Below are 26,116 nucleotides of genomic sequence, written 5' to 3'. Positions count from 1 at the left end.
ATTGGTGTCCTTGCACAGACCCCCGGCTGACGGTGCATTTGGGAACAGATCCTGCATGAACTCCTTTTTAGTAAGTGGTCTGACGAATCTAGTCAAAAAAGCGACTTTATTGGATACTTTTGACGTAAAATTGTGCGCTCGTCCTTCTTGTACTATGTGGGCTTGTGGCAGTCGGGAAGTGGAGAATGGAGAAAGCGATTATGTACTTACCCCCATCTTGTAGATATAAATTTCAAGATCTTGACCATGGCTATAATTATTATTTATATCACTTTATCCTTTGAAGGTTCCAACTAGTCACTAACCTATTGTCAAATATATGAAAAGATGGCTAGTAACAATGATCCATTCCGCAAAACCTGCCTCGTGCCCTATCCGAATGTCGACGACCTTCCACCCACACTTCGTGACAAACTGAATATCCTGCCTTTCCGTCGTAACATTCTCCTTACTATCGCGAGCTCCCATGGCCTCGCACCACACCTGCTCGGCCTCATTGGTGCCTGCTTCGATGGCACTCAGCGTGGGCTGCCCACACTCGACTGGCAGCTGATTGTCTTACGAACAGCTTCAGTTCTCAAAGCGAAGTACGAGTGGGACGTGAATATTCCAGTGGCTGAGGTCCACGAAATGCCACCGGAGAAAATTGACTCTATTGCCTGCCCCGGGGAAGAAATTTACAACACCGATCACGGTCCATGGACCGATCGAGATAGAATCTTGATTCGGCTGGTGGATGAGCAATTGGCTACGTATTCTAATGAAGAGAAAACAATAAAGGAATCGGTGGAGATGCTTGGCTCTGATATGGTCGTGGAGGTATTGATTGTTATTGGGATTTATGCGCTATTAGCGAGGTTGATCAAAGGGTTGAGAATAGATGATGACCCCGAGATTCCTGATTTGAAGGAAAAAATTCAGAAGGCTATTACTGCGACGAAATAACGTCGAACGCAACATGCATGCCCTGAATAATTTCAAATGGTATATACATATGTTTGGTTTTAATGACAGAATGGATTCCACATTATTTAGATAAACAGATCTGAACATGAGGGTAGAAGGTCTGCAACTCAATTTCCGACATGATAACGAAGAACAAAAGAGACCAGTGACGATCTCACCACACTGTACGGCGATTTGACGGAGCTCGTCCGTTTTCATTTGAGATAAAAACCATAACTATCAACATTACCATATCATGAGGAGTCTTTCAACATCAGTACATATTTGATGAAAATGACTGAGATTTGTTCGGCAGAATGAATGGAAGTCTGGTTTATCAGACAGGAGGAGGGAGATCGGATTAGCAATTCCTCTAACTAAATAACTAGTTAGTTACTGAGCTATTTTCAATCCCTTAAAACATAATTATATTATTAAATATAGTTTAGATTTTTTATTATTTTTTTCTCTTAACGCGCTGATCACCTTTCCCTGGACGTGTAAACTACGATGAGTACTATTCTGCACCAATCTATTAATTTACATCCTTCCTTCCCCCAGCTATTCACAGATATAGCTCAGCAATAAATACAATACTCCGGGAAGTGGAATTATTCACTCTTGAATTAGTAAAGGAGAAAGTGGACAATGCGGATGAAACATCAGCTTTAATGTATAGAACTTGGTGTAAACATTGTGGATATACAATCTCCTATTCTCATTCTATGCCTCGACCAGAAGAAGTACATCGACCGCCAAAAGATCGAAGCCCAGGGAAACAACTAGTGAAGTCCAAGACCCTTTTACGAAATATCCTTGATGCATATTGGCCCTTGAATTTGTTGGGGTTGTGTTTGTGAGATTCGAACAGGGCCAAAAGCAAGGCATCAGATAATCTCATCTCTCCCCCACAAAACAGCTAGTACACCAAAATCTCCTCATCTTTTTCTCCCCGGTCCCTCCATGTTTTAAGCACCTTCTTCATATCCGCCGCGATATTCTGCGCATAGTCAGGCCCAGCGGCCCCGGTAGGTAAATCCGCTGGGTTCCCTCTCACCCAAGCAACAGGCTCTTGAGCAACACCCGCGGATTTCTTCTTCAGCTCTTCCACCTGCTGAGGCCCATAACCGCGACCAAAGATTACCGCGCGAGGAGGCCGGCTGTAATCGTGAGTTCCGATCTCATTGGGGCTCTGAGACTGCGGATCGCGACCTGCAAGCAGATGCGGGAGCTCCGCCTCTGCAGCCTCGTAGGACAGGATGAAGTGGATGACTGAGGAACATTAGCACCATCCTTTGTTTACTTCAGGGCGATGTATATCAAGAACCTTCATATTCAGGCAGCATGTGCTGGGAGATTGATTTCCCCATCGCTGGTATTTTGCCGCAGGCAACGACTGGCACCGGCTCAGCAAATGAAGACATATTGCGAGAGTTGTACGCGTTATTCTTTACGTTGCGGATGAATGTATTTCAGCGCATTGGAAATATGGAGTAAGGTGAGGTCGAGGATTCGATTTATATCCCTCGTCGCGGCACCTTTGGTCTTGATGAATTGATGACGATCGGACGAAGTATGAGAGCCCGGTACATTGGACTACAGCCAATCCCAAAGCCATACACTTTTCAGCGCAGTTTGGGTCGACCCACCGCCATTGCGATTATTCAACAGTCCCGAGATGAGGAACTAAAGTAATCCGGTCACGTCCATCTCGCGTTTTAGGATTATCTACTCCGTATTACATCACTGCATATCTTCAAGATAAAAAGAAAAAAAAAAGCCTCAAAAGCAATACACGATGGTCGAAGCAATGCCTGACGCGTCCGCTCCTCGCAAGAGAGGCCGGCCACGAGCTAAGACGAATAATCAGCAAGGTCCCGAGGTGCGTTCATCCCGGGACAACTACAGAGCACGTTGGAACTGACTCAAGGAATCCAGAGACGTCGACAGCAGCTTCGCATTGCGCAGCAAGTATATCGCAAGAGAAAAGATAGGACGATCGTCAATCTGCAATCTCGCGTACAGAAACTCGAGTCGGGCATCGAAGAGCTCAGCAAGTCGTTCCTTTCCTTTAGTGATCTTCTGTTAGAGACTGGAATTCTCCAAAATCAGTCTCGTGTCACAGCTGCTCTGCAAAAAATTACCCAGCAATGCGTGTCGCTTGCCAAAAGTGGCTGCGACGAGACCGAACAAGCATCTGCAGCCCCCGCGGACGTATCCGGATCGACGTCTCCCACGCTCAGCGATACACAAGATATAATCTCCCATCACAATCCGTTTATAACACAACGTGATTCATGGCCGATAATCGATGATACGTTCCAGCCCTCGTCGGATCTCACAGCGCAATGGGCTGGACTGTCACAACGACCCCCCCACACCACACTTTCACGAACAAACAATTCTCCCGTCCGGTATAGATTCGTTGTCTCCGAATACCTCGTTCTCATTCATCCATAGTCCTACCGTGAATTTCCCGACCATAGTATCGCCCGATAGTCTCTTAAAGCAAGGACACTGGGAGCTCTCACACCGTCTGGTCCGACAATGCTGCGAGACTGGTTACTATCTATTAACAAGATCATCTACAGATGATCCACGAGTTATAGCAATCTTCGGCAAACGATTGACCATCGATGAGCGCGACCGCTTCATCTTCGGATTCTTTGCCAATATGCACGACGAAATGGGAGACACAGTCGAATTAAGTACAAAAGTTCTCAGTTCAAGACGGAACAGCTACTCTCCTGAACAACTCACTGTTTCCTCACGAGCATGGAAAATTGTCAATGAATCGGGTGCTGATGAGTGGATGGATGCGAGTGGTGTGCAAAGACTGCTACAGCAGCGAGGGATACAAATTCAGGACCGGAGCTCGTCACTCTCCAGTCCCCCGTTCAATTCGGCTCCGCAGCTCAACGCCGCGCGCTTCACTAAATGTGAGTAGTACTGAGATCAATGGATCTTTGTATCTTCTTTTTCCATACATCTACTGACTTTGCCGTAGATCTTTCCCTCGGCCCGATCTGTCTCGGTCGCGGACCAGCATTCCGCAAGCGCAATGTTGAAAAAGCTATTCGCCTTGCAACTCTGGATGGATGATGCTTGGGCGTTTAGCGCTTCGTGCGCGAAATACCATGCATTATGTATAATCCCCATTTACGTTGCATGATGCGACGATTACAAGCAGGATCCCGCGGTGGATTCAAGGAAAAATCTTTCCAGTACATATATCCCCTATGTCCGCGAAATTTCTTTCAAAATGAGCTCTTTGCATTCCGGCCCCTTCATGTCGACTGTCACTTGTGTGTCTCAGGGCTGGACTTTGAAAACCCAGGGGCGGACTCCGAAATAACCCCAGATTTCTATTTACATTTTCCTCCCTCTTTGGGTCACACAACTGCGCAGGCATATTATTAGTTGTGTCGACGCCAAATCGAGACTCTGTCATGGATCACCCCATTCTCATCCTTGCCCACAGCGTGCGTGCGCTCTGGCTGCCAGTACCCCACTCTCCAGGCCCGCCTTGCTGCGCACTCGCAACGGGTCCGCAATGACAAGACCCTTATCGTTGTAAACAATCTTCTCACCGGGGTGGCTTAGGTGCTCCATGTAGGCCTCGGAGGGGGAGGCAAATGGAGGGCCGGGAGCCAAAGGATTCTTATGACGGGGAGATTCCAGACAGATCAGATTGCCTGCAGGGGATGGAGAAAGGAGCTCGGTGCATCGGAGAGCCCATTTAGGACGAAGCTTTGGGTCCAACGCACAGAAAAACTATATAATTGTTAGACGGGAATAACCGGTAAGACCAGAGAGATCCAAGCTAGAACGAAAATGGCACATCGACAGTCCAAAGACAGGACAGAGTGCGAAGCATCTTGCAGCTCCCCTGGTAGAACGCAGAGTACAAGTGGAAAAAAAAAAAGCGATGATTATGAACGAAATGGAGCCCAATAGCGGCAAGCAAGTATACATACCGTGTAATCATAAATAATATCAAATCCATTTCGAGATACTCCAATTTCCTTCAACCAGGCATCATCAAAGAAATCTCCCTGGACGAAAGTAGTCTTCCCTTGCCCGACTTTCTCGTTTCGCACGCGGTACCAGCTATGGTTCTTCTTCTCTTCCTTCTTGCATGCATCGACAGCCGTGGCGCTGACTTCCAGGCCATAGGCATCATACCCAAAGCTCGCCAGTACGAGTACATCGACTCCACGTCCACAGCCCGGTACCAGGGCCTTCCGCCTCTGGCCGTCCTGGGCGATCGGCTCGCCCATAGTACCCGCTCGCTGGATCAGGGTGTCTTCTAGCGCGGGGTTGGGGAAGCCACGATCCCAGGGCAGAGTATCGCTGTCCCAGAGAGACGCCCAGCCATCAACATACCTGTCGCCCTGATATTTGGCCCAGTGTGCTCGAATATCCTTGGGATCAATGCTGGTAGGAGTCGTCATGGCTGGGAGGGTGATGATGGAGTGCCGGGGAAGTTGAAAGGTGGATCGCTCTGGCGTGACAGTTGATAAAACGGACTCGAAAATACGAATGTACAGAGTTGTCAGAAAGCATTGACTACATAGGGACGTAAATGATGATATTGGGTGCTTGCACAGCGTCTGTTCTACTTATATATATACCTCTCCACCCTCGTGATTTGCGTATCTTGACGCTGTTTTTGAAAATCCACGTTGATCGATTTACCTCAAGCTTTGACCGCGAACCAATAGTCAGTTAGATATCGGGTGGAAAATTAATTAAACCAGTCGTTCCCTGTTTATTCATCATCCCGAGAGAGATCGGTCGAGAAAAGTGGAGATTTCTATTGCAGGGACATGGGATTGGTCCAGACAGAAATCTTGAGCCGCTGTCCTCCAAGACTCACACCGCCCCCATTCTAATCAACATTCTTTCCCGACATTCCCCAAGGGCTTAACTGTCATTCGGGCCGACTAGTTACAGCCTCAACTCGCGTTAAATCTACTATGCAAAGTCAGGAGACATTATGATTAGTAGCGACGCAGCCGGGAACCCAAAAAAAATAAGGATTTCACTAATGACATCCACTCGAGTTAATGGTGCGCCCCCTGGAAATATGAATAAACATGTCGAGCAAAGGTCTCATGTGTCTGATCCAAAGGGAGTTGTACGTAGTTCAATTAGTGAGTGGCGGTTGGGCACAGTAATAATCAACCGAATAAGTTAGATAATCACAACTGGGATCAGGCAAAGAAAATCTCTAGAGAAGAAAGATGAGTCTGATCATTGGGGACGAGTGGGCTCAGTCGGTCTTCTTTGACGCACTGTATTGATTCTACTAGAATTAGTCGTTCGATCATCGTAGCCTCGCCATGAATGTGATTGATGAGTTGGTCTAACGACCGATCTACGGACTAGAGCTTATAAGGTTAGACCCGCCCACGTAGGGTAAGGGGAATAAAGCCCCACTAGTCGTCGGATCTACTCCGTAATGGGTTAGTGAGTTAGTTTAAAATTAACCAGAGCCAGGAATGTATAGTAATCAATCCGAGCGGGTGTATGTTATGCCTGATGATTCTACAAAGTCGGTTGCACTGACTGTTGGGAAAATCTGAATGTACGAGAGATGTTCACTAATCACCCCAATCCGTCGAAAAGATGTCCCATGCTCTTCGCTCAGCACATCAATAAGGGATGAGACAAAGGACTTCGGTGGGCTCCGGGCCGTGAATCGGATTATTAAACAGAAGCTAAGGTAGTGAACTATGGCCAATTTTATCGTGTTACTTTATTGATCTTATATCGTGTACATAATAATGCCTACTCTTCCACCGGCAACCCCAGTCGTCTGATCTCCAGTACCTTTTTTTTTTTTCCATCGAAGTCCTTCTGCTGTCGAAGTCGGGCAAATTAGCGAATCCGAAGAACTACAACATGGAGGTCAATCGCGACCCGGAGAAAGCGATGTACCCAGCGAGTTCGCTCAGAAAGCCCTCCGGACGATCTCGTTCTCCGGACCCTATTGTCAACTCCAGCGCGGAGCCGTCAAAGGACGAATCGGGCCAAAAGACCAACCCCCGAGACATCGCACAATGGCCCATCACTCCAGATATACGACAAATACAACAACGTAACGAGACTAACGGGGGGAAATCGAAGAAGTTGGGCGTGACATGGCAAACCCTTACAGTAAAGGGCATCAGCAGTGATGCGCTTTACAACGAAAATGTTCTCTCTCAATTCAACCCATTCGGGAAGGGCAGTAAGAACCCACCCATGAAGACTATTATCGACAACTCTTCTGGGTGTGTCAAACCCGGTGAGATGTTGCTTGTTCTTGGAAATCCCGGAGCCGGATGCACAACACTGCTTAGTGTTCTATCAAACCACAGAAATGGCTTCGCAGAAATTACTGGTGATGTCTCGTTCGGTTCCATGACCAGTCAAGAAGCCAAGCAATATCGTGGTCAGATCATCATGAACACAGAAGAGGAGATTTTCTTTCCAGCTCTGTCAGTTGGTGACACGATCGACTTCGCCACACGTTTGAAGGTGCCTTTCCACCTGCCACCGGACATCAAGAACGAGGAGGATTACGCCCAAATATACAAAGAATTCCTCTTGAAGTCTCTCGGTATCACCCACACAAAAGATACCAAGGTCGGAGATGAGTTTATTCGTGGCGTTTCGGGTGGCGAGCGCAAGCGAGTGTCTATTCTCGAATGTCTTGCGACTAGAGGCAGTGTCTTCTCCTGGGATAACTCCACTCGTGGTCTCGATGCGAGCACTGCGCTAGATTGGACGAAAGCCATACGCGCCATGACAGACATTCTTGGTCTCACTACAATTGCCAGTCTGTACCAAGCTGGTAATGGCATCTATGAGCAGTTCGACAAGATTCTGATCCTCGACAAGGGCAAGCAGATCTTTTTCGGACCTCGAGATGAAGCTGTACCATACATGGAGGATCTTGGCTTCCTATGCGATCCTGCAGCCAACAAATCAGACTTCCTCACGAGTGTATCGGCGCCTGCTGTACGCACAATTGCCCCAAACTTTGAGAACCGATGTCCTCGATCAACAGAGGAACTGCTCGCTGCGTATAACAACTCGCCCATCAAACCAAGGATGATGGCCGAGCTCGATTACCCCAATAGTCCCGAAGCTCAGCAGAATACGGCGGACTTCAAGGAACAGGAGGCCCAAGACAAGCACAAGAACCTCCCAAAGAAAGCTGCGGAGTCCGCAGGATATTTCCATCAGGTGCAGACGGCTACCATACGCCAATTTCAGATCCTCTGGGGCGACAAGAAAACACTGTTCATCAAGCAAGCCACAACTATCGTTCAGGCGTTGATCGGTGGCTCACTTTTCTACAATGCTCCGGACAACACAGCGGGTTTGTTCATTAAGGGAGGCTCACTCTTCTTCTCTCTATTATATCCTACCTTCATCGCTCTCGCCGAGGTTACGGATTCGTTCGTCGGCCGACCCGTCTTAGCCAAACACCGAGACTTCGCCTTCCACCATCCATCTGCCTTTGTCTTCGCCCAGGTCATCACCGATATTCCGATCATGCTCTTCCAAATCTCGCATTTTGGAATTGTGCTGTACTTCATGACTGGATTCCAGTACACAGCCCAGGCTTTCTTCATCTTCTGGCTCATCAACTTGATCTCGGCCCTGGCTATGACACAGTTGTTCAAGTTCATCGGTGCTGCTTTCCCGAATTTCGACGCAGCAACTAAAGCTTCTGGATTCACCATTGTCGCTGCCTTCACATATGCAGGATACATGATTCCCAAGCCCGACATGCACCCTTGGTTCGTTTGGTTCTTCTGGATCAACCCTATGGCCTATGCGTTTGAAGCATTGCTCGCGAACGAGTTCCACGACCAGGTGATTCCCTGTGTGGGCCCATTCCTAGTTCCAAATGGTGAAGGATACAGCCCCGAAGCAGGAGGCGGACAAGCATGTACCGGCGTCCGGGGTGCGCCTCCTGGAGCAACCAGCGTTACTGGTGACCAATATCTGGCTTCCATGTCCTTCAGCCACAGCAATCTTTGGCGCAACTTTGGCATTCTCTGCGCCTGGTACGTTTTCTTCGTGGCAATGACCGTCTTCTTCACTTCCAGGTGGAAGCAGATGGGCGAAGGTGGTCGCGGCCTTCTCATTCCCCGTGAGAAGCAGAAGAAGGTATCTAAGGGCCTGGCTGCGGATGAGGAATCCCAGGCTGTCGAGAAGCCATCCGAGACCTCAAGCTCCGATTCCGAGAAGTCTGACGCAACCATCGGCAACCAGCTCGTCCACAATACATCGGTCTTTACCTGGAAGAATCTGACTTATACCGTCAAGACACCGTCTGGCGATCGTGTTCTTCTCGACAACGTTCAAGGATTTGTCAAGCCCGGTACACTCGGCGCTCTTATGGGATCTTCAGGTGTAAGTGCACTAGCAATGCGGTTGACAGACAGATAGATACTAACATTTTCACTCAGGCCGGAAAGACTACATTGCTCGATGTTCTAGCTCAACGCAAGACTGACGGTATCATTCATGGCTCCGTTCTAGTCGATGGTCGTCCGCTCCCTGTATCCTTTCAACGATCTGCCGGCTACGTCGAACAGATGGATGTTCATGAGTCATTGTCCACGGTGCGCGAGGCTTTGGAATTCTCTGCTCTTCTTCGTCAGAATCGTGAAATTCCCCGCGAGGAGAAGCTCCGCTATGTGGATACGATCGTCAAACTTCTACAGTTGGAAGATCTCGAGCACACTCTCATCGGTCACCCTGGTGCCGGTCTTTCTGTCGAACAGCGCAAGCGTAAGTCTGAATCCATCGAACAGAGTCGAGACAGACACTAACGATTTCAAAGGTCTCACAATTGGTGTTGAGCTCGTAGCCAAGCCCAGCATTTTGATCTTCCTCGACGAACCTACTTCTGGTCTCGATGGCCAAGCTGCAAACAACACGGTACGCTTCTTGCGCAAACTCGCGGAAGTCGGACAAGCTGTCCTCGTCACGATCCACCAGCCATCGGCCGACCTCTTTGCCCAATTCGACACTCTCCTCCTACTGGCTCAGGGTGGCAAGACCGTATACTTTGGCGATATCGGCCATAATGCAAGGACCGTCAAGAAATACTTCTCTGATCATGGCGCACCATGCCCCCGAGAGGCCAACCCTGCTGAGCATATGATTGAAGTCGTATCAGGAAGTCTTTCTAAGGGAAAGGACTGGAACCAAGTCTGGCTCAACTCGCCAGAGCACAAGAAGATCACTCAAGAGCTTGACGCTCTTGTCGCTGATGCTGCCGCCAAACCGCCTGGAACTGTCGACGATGGCCATCAATTCGCCGCGCCCATGTGGGAGCAGGTAAAGCTTGTCACGCACCGCATGAACATCTCCTTGTTCCGCAATACCGAGTACATCAACAACAAACTCATCTTGCATATACTCCTGTCTCTATACAACGGCTTTTCGTTCTGGTCGATCGGTAACAGCGTCAGCGATCTCCAGCAACGCCTCTTCACGGTCTTCAGTTTTTTGTTTGTCGCCCCAGGTCTCATCTCCCAACTTCAGCCTATCTTCATTGATCGTCGCAACGTATATGAGACGCGCGAGAAGAAGAGTAAGACCTACCACTGGGTACCATTCGTCATTGGCTTGATCGTTTCTGAGCTGCCCTACCTGGTCGTCTGTAGTGTTTTGTACTTTGTGTGTTGGTACTGGACTGCTGGATTGCCAAATGATACCAAGTGGGCAGGAAGCACATTCTTCGTCGCAGTGAGTTTTCGTTTTTTTTTCTTCTTTGGTTGACTCCTCGCTCCAAACTGACAAACTATCTAGATGTTTTACGAGATGTTGTACACCGGTATTGGACAATCGATCGCCGCGTACGCTCCCAACGCAACCTTTGCATCTCTCGTCAACCCTCTGGTCATCACCACCCTCGTATCATTCTGCGGTGTCTTCGTTCCTTATTCCCAGATTACCGCATTCTGGAGATACTGGTAAGCCTCGTACGACCATCAACACCCACGAGATCAATACTAACATCACATTTAAGGCTCTACTACCTCGATCCTTTCAACTACCTCTTCGGCGCTTTCCTCACCTTCACCACCTTCTCCGTCGATATTACTTGTGAACGGGGTGAGCTTGCGATCTTCAATCCTCCTGCGAACGAGACATGTAGCGACTATCTCTCCACCTATCAGCAAGGCATGGGACGTGGCACGAATCTTTTGAACCCAGGCGCTACGGAGAACTGCGAGGTGTGCCGATACACTACTGGACAAGACTACTTGAAGACACTCAACTTGAACGAAGAGTACTACGGCTGGAGAAATGCGGGACTGGTTGTATTGTGGGCTGGAGTTTTCTACGCCCTGGTGTTCTTGATGATGAAGTTGCGAACCAAGGCGACGAAGACGGCGTCTGCGTAGACGCATGGTATTTTTTGAAGAGTGAAAGATTGCCAAGATACCCTACCCTACTCGAAGAAGAGTAAAGGTGGAGTGCGAAGTTGAGCGTCTTCGTGTTGGCGTCTAGTTGTGGTATTGAAGCGGCACAAAATCCTAGATTATAAAATTGCGCACTTGCGCTAAGCCTAGACTGTTATAATAGTTTCATTGGATAATTAAGACCATATTGTTTTTCTCAAAGCTTCCTAGCTATGGGGACTGATGATCTGTTGTGGCGCGAGCTGCCTTGGTATTACCTCACACAGACGCTACCTTGTATCACTCCTACGCAAGGATCTGGGATCCAACTCATTGGATTATATGCAGCTTACAGCCTAATGGGTACGCGATTCATCATAGTAAAAGTAAAAAAAAAAAAATTAGGAGTTCGTGGGTCATGATTGATAACCGGATCCCGACGGCTGCATATACTGCAGTACGGTGATCAGCAGGTTCATTATCGAATAGGTCCAGTATATCTTGGCATTCAGGGTTTGGGAACAATGAAAGAGTGCCGGGGGCGACACCGATTCCTGAAAATACTCTATGATGATGGATTGTAGACGACGGACAAGACTTGTCGGGAATGAAGCCATGAATTTCCAATAACACAAGTGTAAATTCCTAGATTCAAAAGCGAGACGTCCTCACTAAGGGGTGGATACCTCGCTGTTTCAGCGGGATATCCTTTCAAGCTTTTATTCGCTGTTTTGAGGACCCAATCGAGAATAAACCTCTCTTCTCGCTTGTTGCTGGTATAATATTGGCGATATGCCATGCTGATATATTCTGATAGGGATGTCAAGCAACATGTCAGACGGACGATCAGACAGGTAACAGGTATGATGGTAAGCTCATTCAATTCTGTGTCAAATTGGAGATGAGTAGAAGATCCAAGGAACCACAAACAATGTTGATTTGTATAGTTCTGTGGCAAGACCTACACCGAGCACTATGTAAACATTGATTCCTCGACCCAAATCAGTGGATACAGCTATATGCTATATTACGTACCACAGTCATCCTTCTCCCTTCTGGTCGCCATTCCAGGTTCAAGATTGCAAATCGAGCGGCATCTCTGACAAGGTAATCGATGACAATAAGACACAAGTCACAGCCATGTATGGGGGTGAAGAGCAAATTGTAGGGAAAGAAAGAAAGAAATGACAATAAGTTTAAGATGGAGGAGTTGAAGGAGGGAAGAGTAGGGAGAGGGAGAAAGGTCTGGTCTTTATGAATTGTACTGTACTCCAATAGCCCTAATTCACTGGCAGATAGCAGTATTTTAAAAAGGAATCAATATACCGCGTCTAGTTGAACACGAATCAAGAATATCATTCATAGCCAGTCATCAAATAGGAAATTAGATCAGATAAAGTAGGTTCGACAAGCCTCCACGCCTTGAAAAGGCCCGATACTCTAGGATACTACGAATTCAACACTAAAAGCAAAAATTCGAATGCAATGAAGATACAATACACTCTACAAAACAAGCACGAATTCAGTTCCAATCAGATCACGGTCATAAATCATAATTGCGGACTAGGACAACCACAACACGACAAGCTCACCGAAAAAAAAAAAAATACAACCCTCCTCTAACATGCAACAAAAAAAAAAGAGAACCCAAATTTTACCACTCCCTCAACGCAACCCACCGAGAGAAAGTCTAGTAGAAACTCTCAACAATACTCTCCTTCTGGGGTCCACCAGCACCAGCACCACCAGCCATCTCACCAAGACGGAAGACAGACTCAATAACACTCAGTTCTGTAGCGGTAGTATCAAGACCGGTAACAGCAAGCCAGTCGTTAACGACCATACCCGCTCCAACGACGGAGGATCCTCGGTTCACGGAACCAGCGACTAAAGGCACTTGTAACAGACTTGAGAGTTCATCTTGGTCTCGGATGGAGGTTTTAGGATGCACGATACCGCCTTGGTTGGAAAGGGCCATGTATGAGCCTGTCAGGACGTTGTCGGCGACTGTTTGGCGGAATACTTCTACGCCAAGGACATCGGCGATGCTATTTTATTTTGTTAGCTGCTGTCACTACCACCACTAGCCACCATCATCACTGGTCATTCTGCTTGGGGGGGTTTTGGGAGGTCATACATTTCCTCAGTCTCACGCTCTAGATCCGGATGAACGATAGCAACATGATCATTACAACAGATAACATTACCAAGAGCCGAAAGACGCTCTTCTATGCGTTGAATTTTCACGCTATCCGGTAAGGTATTTCGAAGATGTTGAAGTTCTTGATCCGTTGTTGTTGTAGGAACAAGAAGACCGTTTTTGTTACCGACTGTTAGACGGCCGACAATTCGAGTTCCTGCGATTGTGGCGTGACAGATTGGGATTACGTCTTGGAGTTCGGCTTCGAAGACACTGTAGAAATTCTCAGATGCACCAACTGCGACGATTGCGTAGGAATTTGTCAGGCGGGCGAAGACGCCGACTCTGATTAATCACATTAGTTTAGTACTTGTATTGAATGGTAGGATGAGGGCAAGAGGAGGAGGAGGAGGATATAGGAGGGATATGAGGGAGCTTACTCGTTTGAGTTCTCGAATTGCGCGCGCACAGCCATGAGGGGTGGTGAAGGATCTGCGGGGGTTGGAGGGGGAAAGAGAATGGTGATAATGTAAAGGTAGTGAAAAAAAGAAAGAACTGGAAAAAATCAAGTCGACTTTGATATTATTATTTTTTTTTCCACTGAAGAAGTGAAAAATGTAAGGGAGTTCCAAAGTCGAGACAGTCCGTTATGAACGAATCGAAGAAAGAAAAAGTGCAAAGCTGCTTCGATTGGATTTCTTGGCGGTGGAGACTGTCTCTGTGGCGGGTTTAGTACTGGTACATTCTATCTCGCGTAATTTTATGTTTGGTTGGATGTACTGGTACCTCTTCCGTCTCTGAGTCATCCTGTCTCATCTTGACGGCGATTCTGCATTTTTTTTAAATATAATTACTATAGTTGATGGATGATTGACAGGGAGTGATGAATGACACATACGAGGCTGAATGACTTGAGACTAAGACGAGGCTGTGCAATTATGATTGATAGAAATAAGTCCAAGAAATAAATACTGCTGCGTCTGTCAAACAGACCAGATCTCAAAATAATAAAAAGAAAAAGAAAAAGAAAAAACCAATTAGAAATCCTCGGGGAATCGGAGGAAAAACGCCACGCTCAAAGACATGAATAAAGTACACGGATTCGTTGGTAATACATCCGCTACGCACGACAACGTAGACGAGACTGGCTGGTAATACATGTTGTAATGTTGGCTATCCTCAGTAGCGACGAGAAGCTGGAGGTGGAGGTCCTCCATGAGGAGAATGGTGAGGCGAATGGAAATACATCTGCCCTGGTGCCGATCCTGGTGCCTGGGCTGCTGGAGCTGCTGGAGGTGCGGCTCCTGCCGGTCCACCTGGAGGGAAGTAGTTCGGCAGTGGAGGCAAACGTTGGAAGTTTGAACCTGGTGGAGGTGGGAGCTGTGGTGGGCCGCTCATGGCGAATGGATCGGGAAGGCCCAGTTGACCACGCGCGGGGAGGAGTCGGCGTGGTTGTTGTGTCGGGGTTGGACGCGGTAGGATGAACGAGCGTGGATCTGTCGGCCCGTGGCCGTGGCTGTGGCCGAGATTCGGGGGTGGTTGTGGTGGTCCAACGGTTGACGTCGGGATATGTCGACTAGCCGGTGACATGGCTGGGTCCATTCGTGGTAGATGTGATTGCGGCGGCATTTGCTCGGATAGTGCAGTGTCTGCTAGCATAGACAGAGCCTTTGGCGTGGTAAAGTCCGCCGTGCCATCGAATGTACGTTCATCATCGGACACTTGCGCAGCTTGTAACAGGCTTGATAATGCTCGTGCAACATGATCCTGTACTTCTGGATCTAGGGTCGAGTCGAGTGCTTGCATTTGAGGGTTCAAATCTTCCCCAAGTCGAACCTTCTTCACAAAGTCATCCCATGTTCCTCGCCCACGGTCATAGGCTGCTGCACCGTCTGGCTCGCGAACAGCTTCGGCGAAGAAGCCGCGCTCGACTTCACGCATGCCGGCTTTTCCAATTCGGAAGAGGTAGATTGGTTCCTCGGCATCCGGGTCAGAACCATCGGTCTGGGAAACTATTAGACTGGTGCAAGTTGTGATCTAGTCATGCCTGTCTTACCTCAGTATGTTCATCATCTTCTGCGGCTCGGCGACCCGAAACCAACTCCATATATTTGCCTCGTGCTGCATGAAACATTTCGTCCTGGATGTTTCCGAGGGATTCCTGCGGTTAAAAAGTTAGAATAGTCCAATTGATGTATTGTACATCCTGCTGGCTGTAAGCTGCAAGCTGGGCGCTGGGACAACCTACATTCGCTCTGGTCTCAATCAGATGAACCTCTCCAGCGTACACCTTATTCTCTGCTTCCACTTTCAAATCATAGTCATCCCGGAATCGCGTCAAGGCCTTGCGCTCGTATTCAGCCAATTCTCGCTGCACCTGGGCAAACTCCGGGCACTCCTTATGGGCATTTTTGTCGCGGGCAAGCTTGCCCATCGAATAATCCGCCAAAACACTCAAAGCAATCTGCTGCGCCTGGCCCACTTTCTTAAAGAGGAGCGCCAGTTCTTCCTGTCGATCTTTGATAGGTTTTGTTGCGGGAATCGGGGACGGCGAACGTCGCCTGCTATCGCTGTCCCAGATCTCATCTTCAATTCGTTTGCCGCCGCGTCCCTTCGCGGCTGCGGCTGCGCGGGCCCGCCCTCGTCCTCGTCCACGCGCTCGTACCACAGTCGATCGAATTGGTCCAATAGCTCCACCACGACCTCCTCGTCCTCGGCCTCGGCCACGACCGCGACCCCGATAGCCACCACGACCACCGCGGCCTCGGCGATTGGGCGCATCGGAGGCAGCGAGAGCCTCGGGGTCGAGATTTTCATCCGGTGAGGTGACGGGCTGGGAGTCAAGTTCTATTCCATTTGCCAGGGTATCGGCTGGCTCGTCATCTTCGAGTTTGGGTTTTTTGGTTGCGGGTTCTGAAGCAGCTCGCGACTCAACATCAGCGCTTTCATCTTTCATATCGGTTGACTTGCGCTTGCGCGAGGGTCGAGGAGAAGACACCGCGCTCAGCTGGAGTTTAGGGCTGTCGAGCCCCTGTGAGTAAGTGGGTGCAGAGGCGGGATGGGTTGAATCGCCCATTTCGATTTCTTCGGTTTGCACTTCTGTGGGACGTGGATCTTTCTCTGGGGATTGCCGGGTAGATGCATCATGCAGATTGTCTGGTGTGGAAGCAAGCTTGATGCGCGACTGTGGTTCAAAGGACTCTTCAAGTTCTTCTTTTTGCGGCGCTGTAGTATTCTGATGATACTCTTCTTCATGATCACTGGCATCTGATTCATCCATTTTACTGGGCGTGTCATGATCAAAGGAGTCGCCGGCTTTCAGCCGCGAGGACTGACGACCCGACTGACGAGCTGATTGTCGAGTAGTCCTTGATGATTCAGGAACAGCCATAGAACGCTTGGAGCGTCGTCTGTTGGGGGTTTCCGGATTCTGAGATCCGGTAGTAGGAGTACTTGAGAGGGCTGTAGATGCCTCAATATCATCATGACTGCCAAGTAAGGCATTGCGCAGAATATGAGGGGGGAATTTTAGAGTGATGATACGCGAGGGAGGCTCTTCTACTTCGCTTTCCTCATCTTCATCTTCATCATGCTCCCCGTAATTTACAGGCGAGGATACGCGCGTAGAACGCGACGTTGAAGCACCTCGATTAGCCCAGTGATTTGCCCAACGGCCTCCTCTAGCGCGGCCGCCGCGGCTGCGACCTCCTATAGATTTGGTAAGTAAATAACGAAGAGACTAACTTAAAGGATAATACTGGAGATAGTAAAAATATAATACATACCACGAGCACGAGGAGAAGGGGTGGGAGCGACCATGCGCGCCGTCACACGATTTTTTCTTCTTCCCACCATCTTCCTGGGGTGGAGTCAGTAAGGGCGGGAGAGACTGGAATGACGAAGTGGAGCAGGGGGAGAGAAAGTAGCGGAGTAGAGACTTTTGAAGTCAAAAAACACCACATACGTAAAGAAGAAAACAACAGAACAGTAGGGATTGGTGGAGGCAGATTAGGATACGATGATACGAGGATCAAGGTGAGAGTGGAGGTTTTAAATGAAAAATGGAGAGACAAGGAAGAAATGGTGTGTTAGAGGTGGTGCAGTGAGATTGGGGGGGGGGGGGAAGGGAAATGGCGATGAGGTTGAAGATGAGAATGAGAATGAGAATGAGGAAGAGAATGATACGGTGAGGATGCAAATAATCAAGATTCAACAGAAAGAGAAGATGGAATGGAATGGGAAGAAGGATGAGGATGAGTGTAGAATGGGTGTAGAGTGAGGCAAAGTACCAGCAGATCAGATGAGATGTGATGTGATGTGAGTAGCCACTGGGGGCAATGGAAGGAATTATAGAACAGGAGACGCAAATAGAATAGTGAAAGAAGATGAAAGAATAGAAGATATCAAGAACAGATCGACAAAAGATGAAGTTGAAGAGAAGAGAAAAACGAAGAAAAGAGCGAGAAAGACAATAGTAGAAGAAAAAAAAGGACGCGACTTACCAAGGGCGGTCTACTCGGGGGAGAGTAGAGCATCAATGAATTGTGAATAGTGTGTATATTAGTACACAGGAAGTATAAGAATGAAGAATAGATCAAAAAAGAAAGAAAGATATCAACAAGGATGGGGAAGTGGATGAGATTGCGAAGAGAAGAGGAGAAAAAGATGGTTTGGACGAGTCAAAGAAGGGATTGCCGTTTTTCCGCGCGGCTCCAGCCACCACTGTATACCATACAGTATAGTAGTATCAGTATAATGAATACGATAATTCTAATGATACTTCCGATGATAATCTTATAATTATTATAATACTATCTCAATTAATATCGCATTCTCATTCTTTCAGTCTTTTCGCCGCACGCGGACAGGCCAGCTGGCGCGCGGCTGATTCTGCCGGTGGGGCGGTTACGCACAGTCGCAGTATAGAATATTATAGTCAGTATAGCAGATGAGTATAGTATACTACTGCATAGAAGAAGATAGAGTACTAGTACTACTAGTACAGTATAGAGTAAGTAGAGATGTGTGATTGCTAGTAGTAGTAGTAATTTGGAGAGTAGAGCACCAGTAGTAAAGAATGTAGGTAGTATATTTAGGTAGAGAACGTTCATAGTATATAGTAAGTATAGAAAATGCACACATTCATTAGCAATAGTATAGGAAAGCATAGAATATGGAGTATAGGGTAAAACTATAAAAGAAAAGAAAATATCATAGTAGAGTAGGCTATCATCAATCATTACCATCACCAATCCAAATTAAGCTGAATCATTAATCTCTCCCACTCATAAACGCCATCACGCGCTCCTCCTCCGGAGACATCATCCGCGGCGAAGGTACAGGCGAAGGAACCGGAGAAGCAACCCGTTCCCCTCGAAGAGACCTTTCCGATCGCATTCTCGTCAACGCCTGCTGGGTAATAGTCTGTCCCGCACAAGGTGATGCCCTAACCGAAGTACCCCGACTCGGCGTCGGAGATCCAGAGGGACTATTTGTGCGGAAAAGTGGGTGGATATCATATTCGGGTGTAGTAGTAGATGGTGAATCTGGGTGGAGGTGTTGGGATGTTGGTCCCGGACGTACGAGACTATCTAGGGAGGCCGGGATATTGTCTCGTCGGAGGCTGGGCATGCTTCTTATACTGTTTCGGAGGAGGGGATGGGTGTCTCGGTGTAGACTTGGAGGGAAGGTTGATTCTGTTGGTGTTTGGGGGGGTTATTGTTGAGTGGGAGGATGTTGTTTCGAAGGAACTAGGTCGTGTTTTTCTATTTCCTTCTGTCGGTGTGTTGCTTGTTGCTGTTGCTGTGGTGGTATTGCTGGTCGTAGGTTGAAGGCATAAAGTTCCTCCGGAAAATCGGTGTGAGCGTCGAGGGTATTTCCGTAGGGAGGAGCGTCGAGTATCGAATTTGAATTCTTCGGATGAACAGACTCGATTGGGTGGGGTGAGGGTGCTGGGACTATCTGGGAGAGACTCCAACTTGATATCTTGTGCGTATGGATGAGGCCATGTGCCGGTGGTAGTTGATCGTTTTTCAACAAGGGCTATAATCAAATAGCCGAAGTAAAGACCCTGCATGAACACTGCGAGAGCCCAAAATATAGATCGAGCGATGAAAAGTGTTTGTTTTGTGGAGGCTGAGGATTGGAGCTCGTCTTTGGCAATTGTGCCAGTTGTAGAAGCAGCGGCGATCAAAAGATATGCTCCGGTGAAGTAGAAGAAGCCTTGTTTCCATCTTGGCAATTGCTGTCTATTTCGGATACCTTTGTGCAGGATCACGTTGAGACTTATCAAAGCTGCGCAGGTGAGGAATCCTAGGGCAACAGGGGCTAGTCCTGCATCACGGGCGTGGGGTGCAGACTGCAAAGCGGCATAGACAAGGCCATTGAGGATGGTGACGACCAGGGAAGCTAGGAGGCATACTCCTGCAAGTGTATAAGGGAGGACCACAGACATGCTGGCTATTATATAAGAGAATGTGGCGAAGAATATCTAGGTATACTCCGGATGAGAGGATAAATGAAAGAACGACCAGATCAACTATTAAAGAATGACGGTGATCTGATCAGATACGACCCAGTGCCAGGAAGAATTCCAGGATTCAGGCCATCCCACGTCGAGGAATACCAAATATTTAAATACCCTGAGTTCGTGCGGACGGGACGGGGCGTGGCTCGTAAAGCATATCGGATGATGCAGGTCAGTCAACATGTCGAATTGACCTGAGATATTGAAATGATCCATCAACCCAAGATCCTGGTTAGAGTGCGGAGGAACCGCAGGAAAAAAACCCGAAGAACAGGGTAATTGCTGCAGGTCAATTGAGCAGTCGGATTGGTGGACCTAACAATAAAATTGATCTGTCTATGGGGAGGAAATGGAGACATGAACTACTTCGCCCGGGGAAGACGAGCCCAGGACAGCGCCGACCCTCATAGTGCTGTCAATCAGACCGCTAGTCAGGGAACTATATATATGACAGATCATGGCGCGGGATGAAGCGAGCCGCTGATTGAGAGTTCCAGGTTGTCGGAATCGCGTGGCGATCGATCCGATGTGGATGTGATATGTCGAGTGACAGTGGGGAAGCAGGGCAAATACAGTGCATACGCAGAAAAATCCTCAGGAACAGATTGATTCAGTAGCCTTCGTATTAATTTAGCTGATATTTTCTCCTTCTAGCTTGTCCGCTGCGTTTTGACCTGTGCCAGGTGTTCAGTGAGATCGTGTCTTCCCGATGGAATATGGGATGGCCACGATGATAAAGTAGTAAATGCCCGAATTGCCCCTTTGCCGACAGCAAATGAATGTGGATAATTGGCCCACCGGGTCACTAGAGACAGCACTTGCAGACGAGCCTCTGAATGGCCACTGATATTTGTCAACCGGATCATGATTGTAGTATTCTTTCATTTCGTCTTCCGGTCCGAGATTCATGCAGTAGTCGTACCTGCGTGCACAGTCGTGAGCCATTATCAGGGGTTTATTTCGGTCAGCAATGGCATTTTAGGCTTTCCTATTTGAGTATCAGGTAATCTTCGGATTTTGATGCTAAGTGCCTATGGCCTGTGGATATACACTGGTGTACACTGTAGTATACATTCCTGAAGCAGGGACCTTGGAGACTATAGACTGAGTTAGTATTGGTTTTCAGACAGACATAATGAACAAACAACATAGACAAACTATACTTCTAGACTGTCTATATGGCATCAATAGTATCATAGCATCATAGCATCACCACATCCAATGATTGAAATTCAAGTGAAGTATACTCCTTTAACCATTGCTATAAACTAGGGTGTAAGGCGGTGAGCCTTCCGCCTGAGGCATCTCGGCTCTTCATCGTCGTCACTCTTCAGCGCCCCTCTTGAACTTTGGACTTTTTAGCATCTATTTTCTCTCTACTTCTCTCTCCCTCCTCCTATCTACCTTCTCTATCATCTCCTTCAGCTCCCTACAACATGAAGCTCACCTTTAAGGTTCGTTCTCGCTGGATTCTTCCCTTTGTCTCATCTATCCCCGCCACTCAAGGCTCACGTTGCCCCTCCATATAGGACCTGAAGCAGGAGAAGTTCGTAATCGAGGTCGAGCCCTCCGAGACTGTACGTCCATCATCTATCTTTTTCGCCAGAATCTCGCAGCTGCGATGGCCGTTCGCTCTACGGCTGTTATTCTCATGGCTCGTGCTAGCTCTAGCGCTGACTGACCATGTTCTAGGTTCGCGAAGTCAAGCAAAAAATTGCTCAAGAAAAAGGCGAATATGAGGCGGAACGAATGAAAGTTATCTACTCGGGTATGTTCTGGATGTTATTTGGAGACATGGCTGAGCGATACCTCGCTATTCGGTCGATACGAAGCTGTTTGAAAGCAAAGCTCTTTGATGATCGAAGCTCACATTTCTTAACCTTGTAGGCAAGATCCTTCAGGATGACAAGACCGTCGAATCATACAACATCCAGGAGAAGGATTTCCTAGTCTGTCTGCCTTCAAAGGTAGGCTCTTTCCCTCGCAAAGCTCAACTCTTACTTGTTCGGCTCTAATTCGTTTTTTGTCTTCATGCGTAGGGTCCTAAGCCCGCTGCCTCGTCGTCTGCCTCCCAGGCACCCGCCACTCCGGCCCCTAGAGCTCCTGTTGCTACTCCTGCTGCTCCTGCCCCCGCTGCTCCTGCACCTGCTAGTTCTACGCCTGCTGTCCCTGCGACTCCCTCGCCTGCTGGCGCCCAGACCGGTCCCTCTTTCGGTGACCCATCTGCATTGACCATGGGTTCTGCGGCTGAGGGTGCCGTCACTCAGATGGAAGCAATGGGATTTGCCAGAAGCGATATTGACCGGGCCATGCGGGCTGCATTCTTCAATCCTGACCGCGCTGTCGATTACCTCTTGAACGTGAGTTCAACAGCTTTGTAGTCCTTGAAAGGACCTTGAGCCTTGCACAGCCAACTAACACAAGTGTCTCTAGGGTATTCCCGCCGATGTTCAACAGGAACAACAGCAGCGGCAACAAGAGCAACAAGCGGACCGTGCTGCAGACCAAGCTCCTGTGCCCAGCGCTGAGGATGCTGCTGCTGCCGCCGCTCTGGGTGGCGATGAGGGTTTTAACATGTTCGAGGCTGCCGCTCAGGCTGGTGATGGTCGTGGTGGTGGTGCTCGGTCTGGAGGTAGCGAGGCCCTTGCGAACCTGGACTTTCTCCGCAGTAACCCCCATTTCCAGCAACTGAGACAGTTGGTCCAGCAGCAGCCGCACATGCTCGAACCCATCCTGCAACAGGTTGCTGCCGGAAACCCACAGATTGCCCAGATCATTGGCCAAAACTCTGAACAGTTTCTCCAACTGCTAAGTGAGGAGGGTGATGAGGAAGATGCGGCCCTGCCTCCTGGTACACAAGCTATCTCCGTTACAGAGGAGGAGCGGGACGCCATTGAGCGGGTAAGTTTGAGACCGCACAAACACCTACATGCGAAGCTACCCTCAATACAATGCTCATACTAACTTGTCGCAGTTGTGCCGTCTGGGTTTCCCCCGGGATTCCGTCATCCAGGCCTACTTCGCCTGCGACAAGAACGAAGAACTCGCAGCAAACTTCCTCTTCGACCAGCCGGACGATGATGAGGAGTAAATCTGATCCACGATGCTGTGGTTCACTTCTTTACTCCATGTCTTATCCCCTTCCCCTTTTGCTTCTTTACGTTCTGATGAATACCAAGCATGCCTGTTGATTCCATATTTGGCAGAGCTCCGCTCCATCCTTTTCCCTTACAACCTTGTCTTCGCCTTCTCCTCGTCCTATGGTACTTGTACCTCTTCTATCCTCATGAACCTATTCCGTCCTACATTGCTAGCTGGATACCGGCTACAGATTCAGAAACGACTTCCATGTATTTAATCAATGGGCAAAATGGGACTTTATTTGCAAATGCAGTGGTATTTGTAGTCATTTGTGTACTCGTGCATTGTAGTATATTATTTCGGGAGTGGATATCAGTAGTTGTCATTTGAGTGATCTGCGTTTAGTGGTTCGATAGTTCCAACTATCCATTTCAGAAGGTTCTGGAGTGGATATAGTCACGGTCATGGTCACGCACCCCGTGATTCGCACTGATGCATGGCTGGATCATCATGCGAGATATTTGGTATTATCACTATACTAGATAATGTGACTAGTGTGTACAGTAATCAATTGATAATCCGAATTTGAATTCGAGATTCGGATAATGGTTCAAAAAACAGTTCTAGCTCGATTGTGCTACTGATATTTATACATTCCTGATATACGTATATATGAGTAGGTACTCACATAGATTTGCGAGCTCTCGAGCATGGAATAAATACTACTATTATGTCTAGTAGACATAAAGAATAAACCAAACTGCCTATTGGAAGTCAAAATGTCCAAATTATCTAAAATATATCCAAAATTAAAAACTATTAAAAAAAAAAAACGAAATTTGTTCAGATTGGTCCCGAATCAATCCTATTTGCAAGATCGTCTAACAGACCAAACTCCCAACCCTCTCCTCCCAACCACCCTTTTCAACGTATTCACAACCCCATCCTCCGCGAAATCCAAATCATCCAGGTTAAGATGTTTCCGATAAGACCACAGACGATAGAGCTGGAGGTTTGCGGTGCGAGATTCCCGATTCGAGTTCGAGTTCGAGTTCGAGTCCGCGGTATACGTATCTAGGAATGTAGCGGATGTAGGTGCAACCAGGTATATCGGCGATGTAATTGGACATGCTGGGACGGTTGAGTCGAGGTGCTGAATCATTTCTAGACCTGGTATACCCATTAAATCCAGGGTGGAGATTGTACTGTTGGATGTTTCGGGGCTTTCGCCTAAGAGCCAGTGTGGTGGGGAGTAAGTTTTCCACCAGAAGACTTTTGCGTCGGGAATGGATTTTATGCCTTGGGCTGCGGCGTTTGTGGATATTATTGAGCGCATTGCTAGTTGGGCTGGGACGATGCCGCCTTGGTGATAGACGCCCATTAAGAAGCCCATGACTGCGTTGAAGATGATCCATGTTGCGAGGAAGATGCGAGATTTGTGCATGCGGACGCAGCTTAGGAGGAGAGGGACGCAGGGGAGAAGAAAGCGTGGTTCTTGGTGGGGGAAAATTGAGAGGAGGACTGTTGCGCTGACAGCTGAGAGGGCGCGGACGTTGCGCATCCAGCGGGGCACGATTGGCCAGCTGAAGAGGGAGAGAATCATTACGATGTATGCTGGGCCGAGGAGCTGTATTAAATTTGCGACGAAGTGTTGATGGTGTGGGTGTAGTCCATGTAGTGCGAGGTTAGAGGTATCGGTGTTGTAGAGGATGTTGTTTAATGGGGTGATGATTGGGTCGCGGAAGATTGAACGGAAAGAGGCCGATGGTCGGTAGAAGGTTGTGTCTATATAGATTGCGGTTAAGGAGAAGAGAAGTCCGAAGCCGACGATAGCTGCTAAAGATGCAGGTCTAGATGGGTTAGTTGTCAGAGCGAGTTGGTGTAAGGTTGATGAAACACTCACTTGCGCTGGAAGTATGGCAACAATTGGAGACCCGGGAATAGAAGAAAAGCAGGGAATGTTATGCGGTTAAAAACACCTACAACCGCAATGAAGGAGAAGACGGCGTAGGAGAAATATGAGGAGCGTTGCTGCAATCGGTTAGCGTAGCACGATACAGCGGACAACAAAGTAGTGTATCATCAACAGAAGAAAACAAGCAGACGGCAAAGCAGGGGCCTAGGTGGAACGAACCTTATTCTCAACAATGCGCCGAATCAAAACTAATCCCCAGGCCACCAGTAGAGTCTCGAGTGAGTTGGAGAAGGTGTGCGTCTGATATGTCCAGGTGACATATGAAGAGGCGACTAGAACGACCGTCGCGCGCCTGTGACGCGGCGAAGGCACCAACTCATAGATAGCCCAGTCCTCCAGAACAAAGGTCAACAGGAACATTCCCGCGCGCAGCGCATAGTAAACTAGTTGTGGCGGTGGATTCCCCGATCCGATCTCTGTGTAGAACCATTTCAATAAGCTCATGGGGACCTCGTAGATTGGCCATAACGGGAAGACGCTGCGGATCGGATGGAAAGATGTGAATTCCCAGGGGAGTTGTGAAGGATATTCAAGGATGCGACCTGATGAAAGGTCAGTATTTTTTTTTCTTGCAGCTGCAGCTTGGTGTGGTGTGAGGTGGTGTGATGCGCTGCGCTGCGATGCGATGCGACAGATAAGTCCTGCACACCTCACTTTTGCGCAAATGCGCGAAATGCGCGTTTCGACGCGTCGCAAGATCGCTGAATCATATAGTTCCAGGATCTTCTTCGCATTTATTATGGGGTTCTTTGTGGAATTGAAAGAGTTGCATACCGGCAAAGACTTCGGGGCCCTGGAAGTTCTCATCGGGATGGAGATAGCTGGGTGAGAGGGCGAAGTAAACACGAATGAGCAGTAAGATCAGATATGTACGTCTCCACATGGTTTGAGGGGCACAGGGACATGCTGAAAAAGAAAGAAAGATAGAAAGAAAGACAGAAAGAAAAGGAAGAAAGGAAGAAAGGAAGTGGGATGGAAGTGGACAAGGGGGAGAAGCAGAAAGACGCGATAGATCAGACTGTACCAGTGTA

At 48.2% G+C, this 26,116-nt stretch overlaps 10 protein-coding genes across 10 annotated transcripts; 4 read left to right on the top strand and 6 right to left on the bottom strand.

Moving 5' to 3' along the window:
- Positions 1-327: 327 nt before the first annotated feature.
- Positions 328-945, top strand: N7469_009635 (uncharacterized protein; the record flags this gene model as incomplete). The annotated part of the gene is made up of 1 exon (XM_056648540.1): positions 328-945. The coding sequence occupies one exon, from the start codon at positions 328-330 to the stop codon at positions 943-945; it is 618 nt and encodes a 205-aa protein (XP_056495671.1).
- Positions 946-1,864: 919 nt separating this feature from the next.
- N7469_009634 (uncharacterized protein) lies at positions 1,865-2,369 on the bottom strand (the record flags this gene model as incomplete). The annotated part of the gene is made up of 2 exons (XM_056648539.1): positions 1,865-2,217; positions 2,273-2,369. 2 exons carry the CDS (start codon positions 2,367-2,369, stop codon positions 1,865-1,867), a joined length of 450 nt encoding a protein of 149 aa, XP_056495670.1.
- Positions 2,370-2,743: 374 nt separating this feature from the next.
- N7469_009633 (bZIP transcription factor) lies at positions 2,744-4,047 on the top strand (the record flags this gene model as incomplete). The annotated part of the gene is made up of 4 exons (XM_056648538.1): positions 2,744-2,827; positions 2,884-3,359; positions 3,406-3,884; positions 3,953-4,047. The coding sequence occupies 4 exons, from the start codon at positions 2,744-2,746 to the stop codon at positions 4,045-4,047; spliced, it is 1,134 nt and encodes a 377-aa protein (XP_056495669.1).
- Positions 4,048-4,410: 363 nt separating this feature from the next.
- Positions 4,411-5,399, bottom strand: N7469_009632 (uncharacterized protein; the record flags this gene model as incomplete). Its single annotated transcript, XM_056648537.1, has 2 exons — positions 4,411-4,719; positions 4,923-5,399. The coding sequence occupies 2 exons, from the start codon at positions 5,397-5,399 to the stop codon at positions 4,411-4,413; spliced, it is 786 nt and encodes a 261-aa protein (XP_056495668.1).
- Positions 5,400-6,852: 1,453 nt separating this feature from the next.
- On the top strand, positions 6,853-11,366 carry N7469_009631 (pleiotropic drug resistance family ABC transporter; the record flags this gene model as incomplete). Its single annotated transcript, XM_056648536.1, has 5 exons — positions 6,853-9,360; positions 9,417-9,741; positions 9,794-10,704; positions 10,768-10,931; positions 10,988-11,366. The coding sequence occupies 5 exons, from the start codon at positions 6,853-6,855 to the stop codon at positions 11,364-11,366; spliced, it is 4,287 nt and encodes a 1,428-aa protein (XP_056495667.1).
- Positions 11,367-13,053: 1,687 nt separating this feature from the next.
- Positions 13,054-13,978, bottom strand: N7469_009630 (translation initiation factor 6; the record flags this gene model as incomplete). Its single annotated transcript, XM_056648535.1, has 3 exons — positions 13,054-13,411; positions 13,501-13,848; positions 13,944-13,978. 3 exons carry the CDS (start codon positions 13,976-13,978, stop codon positions 13,054-13,056), a joined length of 741 nt encoding a protein of 246 aa, XP_056495666.1.
- A 704-nt stretch (positions 13,979-14,682) lies between these two features.
- On the bottom strand, positions 14,683-17,322 carry N7469_009629 (uncharacterized protein; the record flags this gene model as incomplete). Its single annotated transcript, XM_056648534.1, has 4 exons — positions 14,683-15,507; positions 15,560-15,664; positions 15,752-17,211; positions 17,289-17,322. 4 exons carry the CDS (start codon positions 17,320-17,322, stop codon positions 14,683-14,685), a joined length of 2,424 nt encoding a protein of 807 aa, XP_056495665.1.
- A 1,452-nt stretch (positions 17,323-18,774) lies between these two features.
- On the bottom strand, positions 18,775-19,957 carry N7469_009628 (uncharacterized protein; the record flags this gene model as incomplete). Its single annotated transcript, XM_056648533.1, has 2 exons — positions 18,775-19,144; positions 19,182-19,957. The coding sequence occupies 2 exons, from the start codon at positions 19,955-19,957 to the stop codon at positions 18,775-18,777; spliced, it is 1,146 nt and encodes a 381-aa protein (XP_056495664.1).
- A 1,508-nt stretch (positions 19,958-21,465) lies between these two features.
- Positions 21,466-23,126, top strand: N7469_009627 (putative UV excision repair protein (RadW); the record flags this gene model as incomplete). The annotated part of the gene is made up of 7 exons (XM_056648532.1): positions 21,466-21,483; positions 21,559-21,606; positions 21,722-21,797; positions 21,917-21,996; positions 22,069-22,389; positions 22,463-22,930; positions 23,004-23,126. 7 exons carry the CDS (start codon positions 21,466-21,468, stop codon positions 23,118-23,120), a joined length of 1,128 nt encoding a protein of 375 aa, XP_056495663.1. The 3' UTR covers positions 23,121-23,126.
- An 849-nt stretch (positions 23,127-23,975) lies between these two features.
- Positions 23,976-25,968, bottom strand: smp3 (glycosylphosphatidylinositol-alpha 1,2 mannosyltransferase smp3; the record flags this gene model as incomplete). Its single annotated transcript, XM_056648531.1, has 4 exons — positions 23,976-24,960; positions 25,014-25,141; positions 25,245-25,627; positions 25,860-25,968. 4 exons carry the CDS (start codon positions 25,966-25,968, stop codon positions 23,976-23,978), a joined length of 1,605 nt encoding a protein of 534 aa, XP_056495662.1.
- Positions 25,969-26,116: the final 148 nt, after the last annotated feature.

This window comes from Penicillium citrinum (assembly GCF_028827155.1).
Source record: "Penicillium citrinum strain IBT 23319 chromosome Unknown utg000009l:1.0-4274883.0:1.0-4276374.0, whole genome shotgun sequence".
Classification (NCBI taxonomy): Eukaryota; Fungi; Ascomycota; class Eurotiomycetes; order Eurotiales; family Aspergillaceae; genus Penicillium; species Penicillium citrinum.
This window is presented reverse-complemented; position numbering and strand designations above follow the sequence as displayed.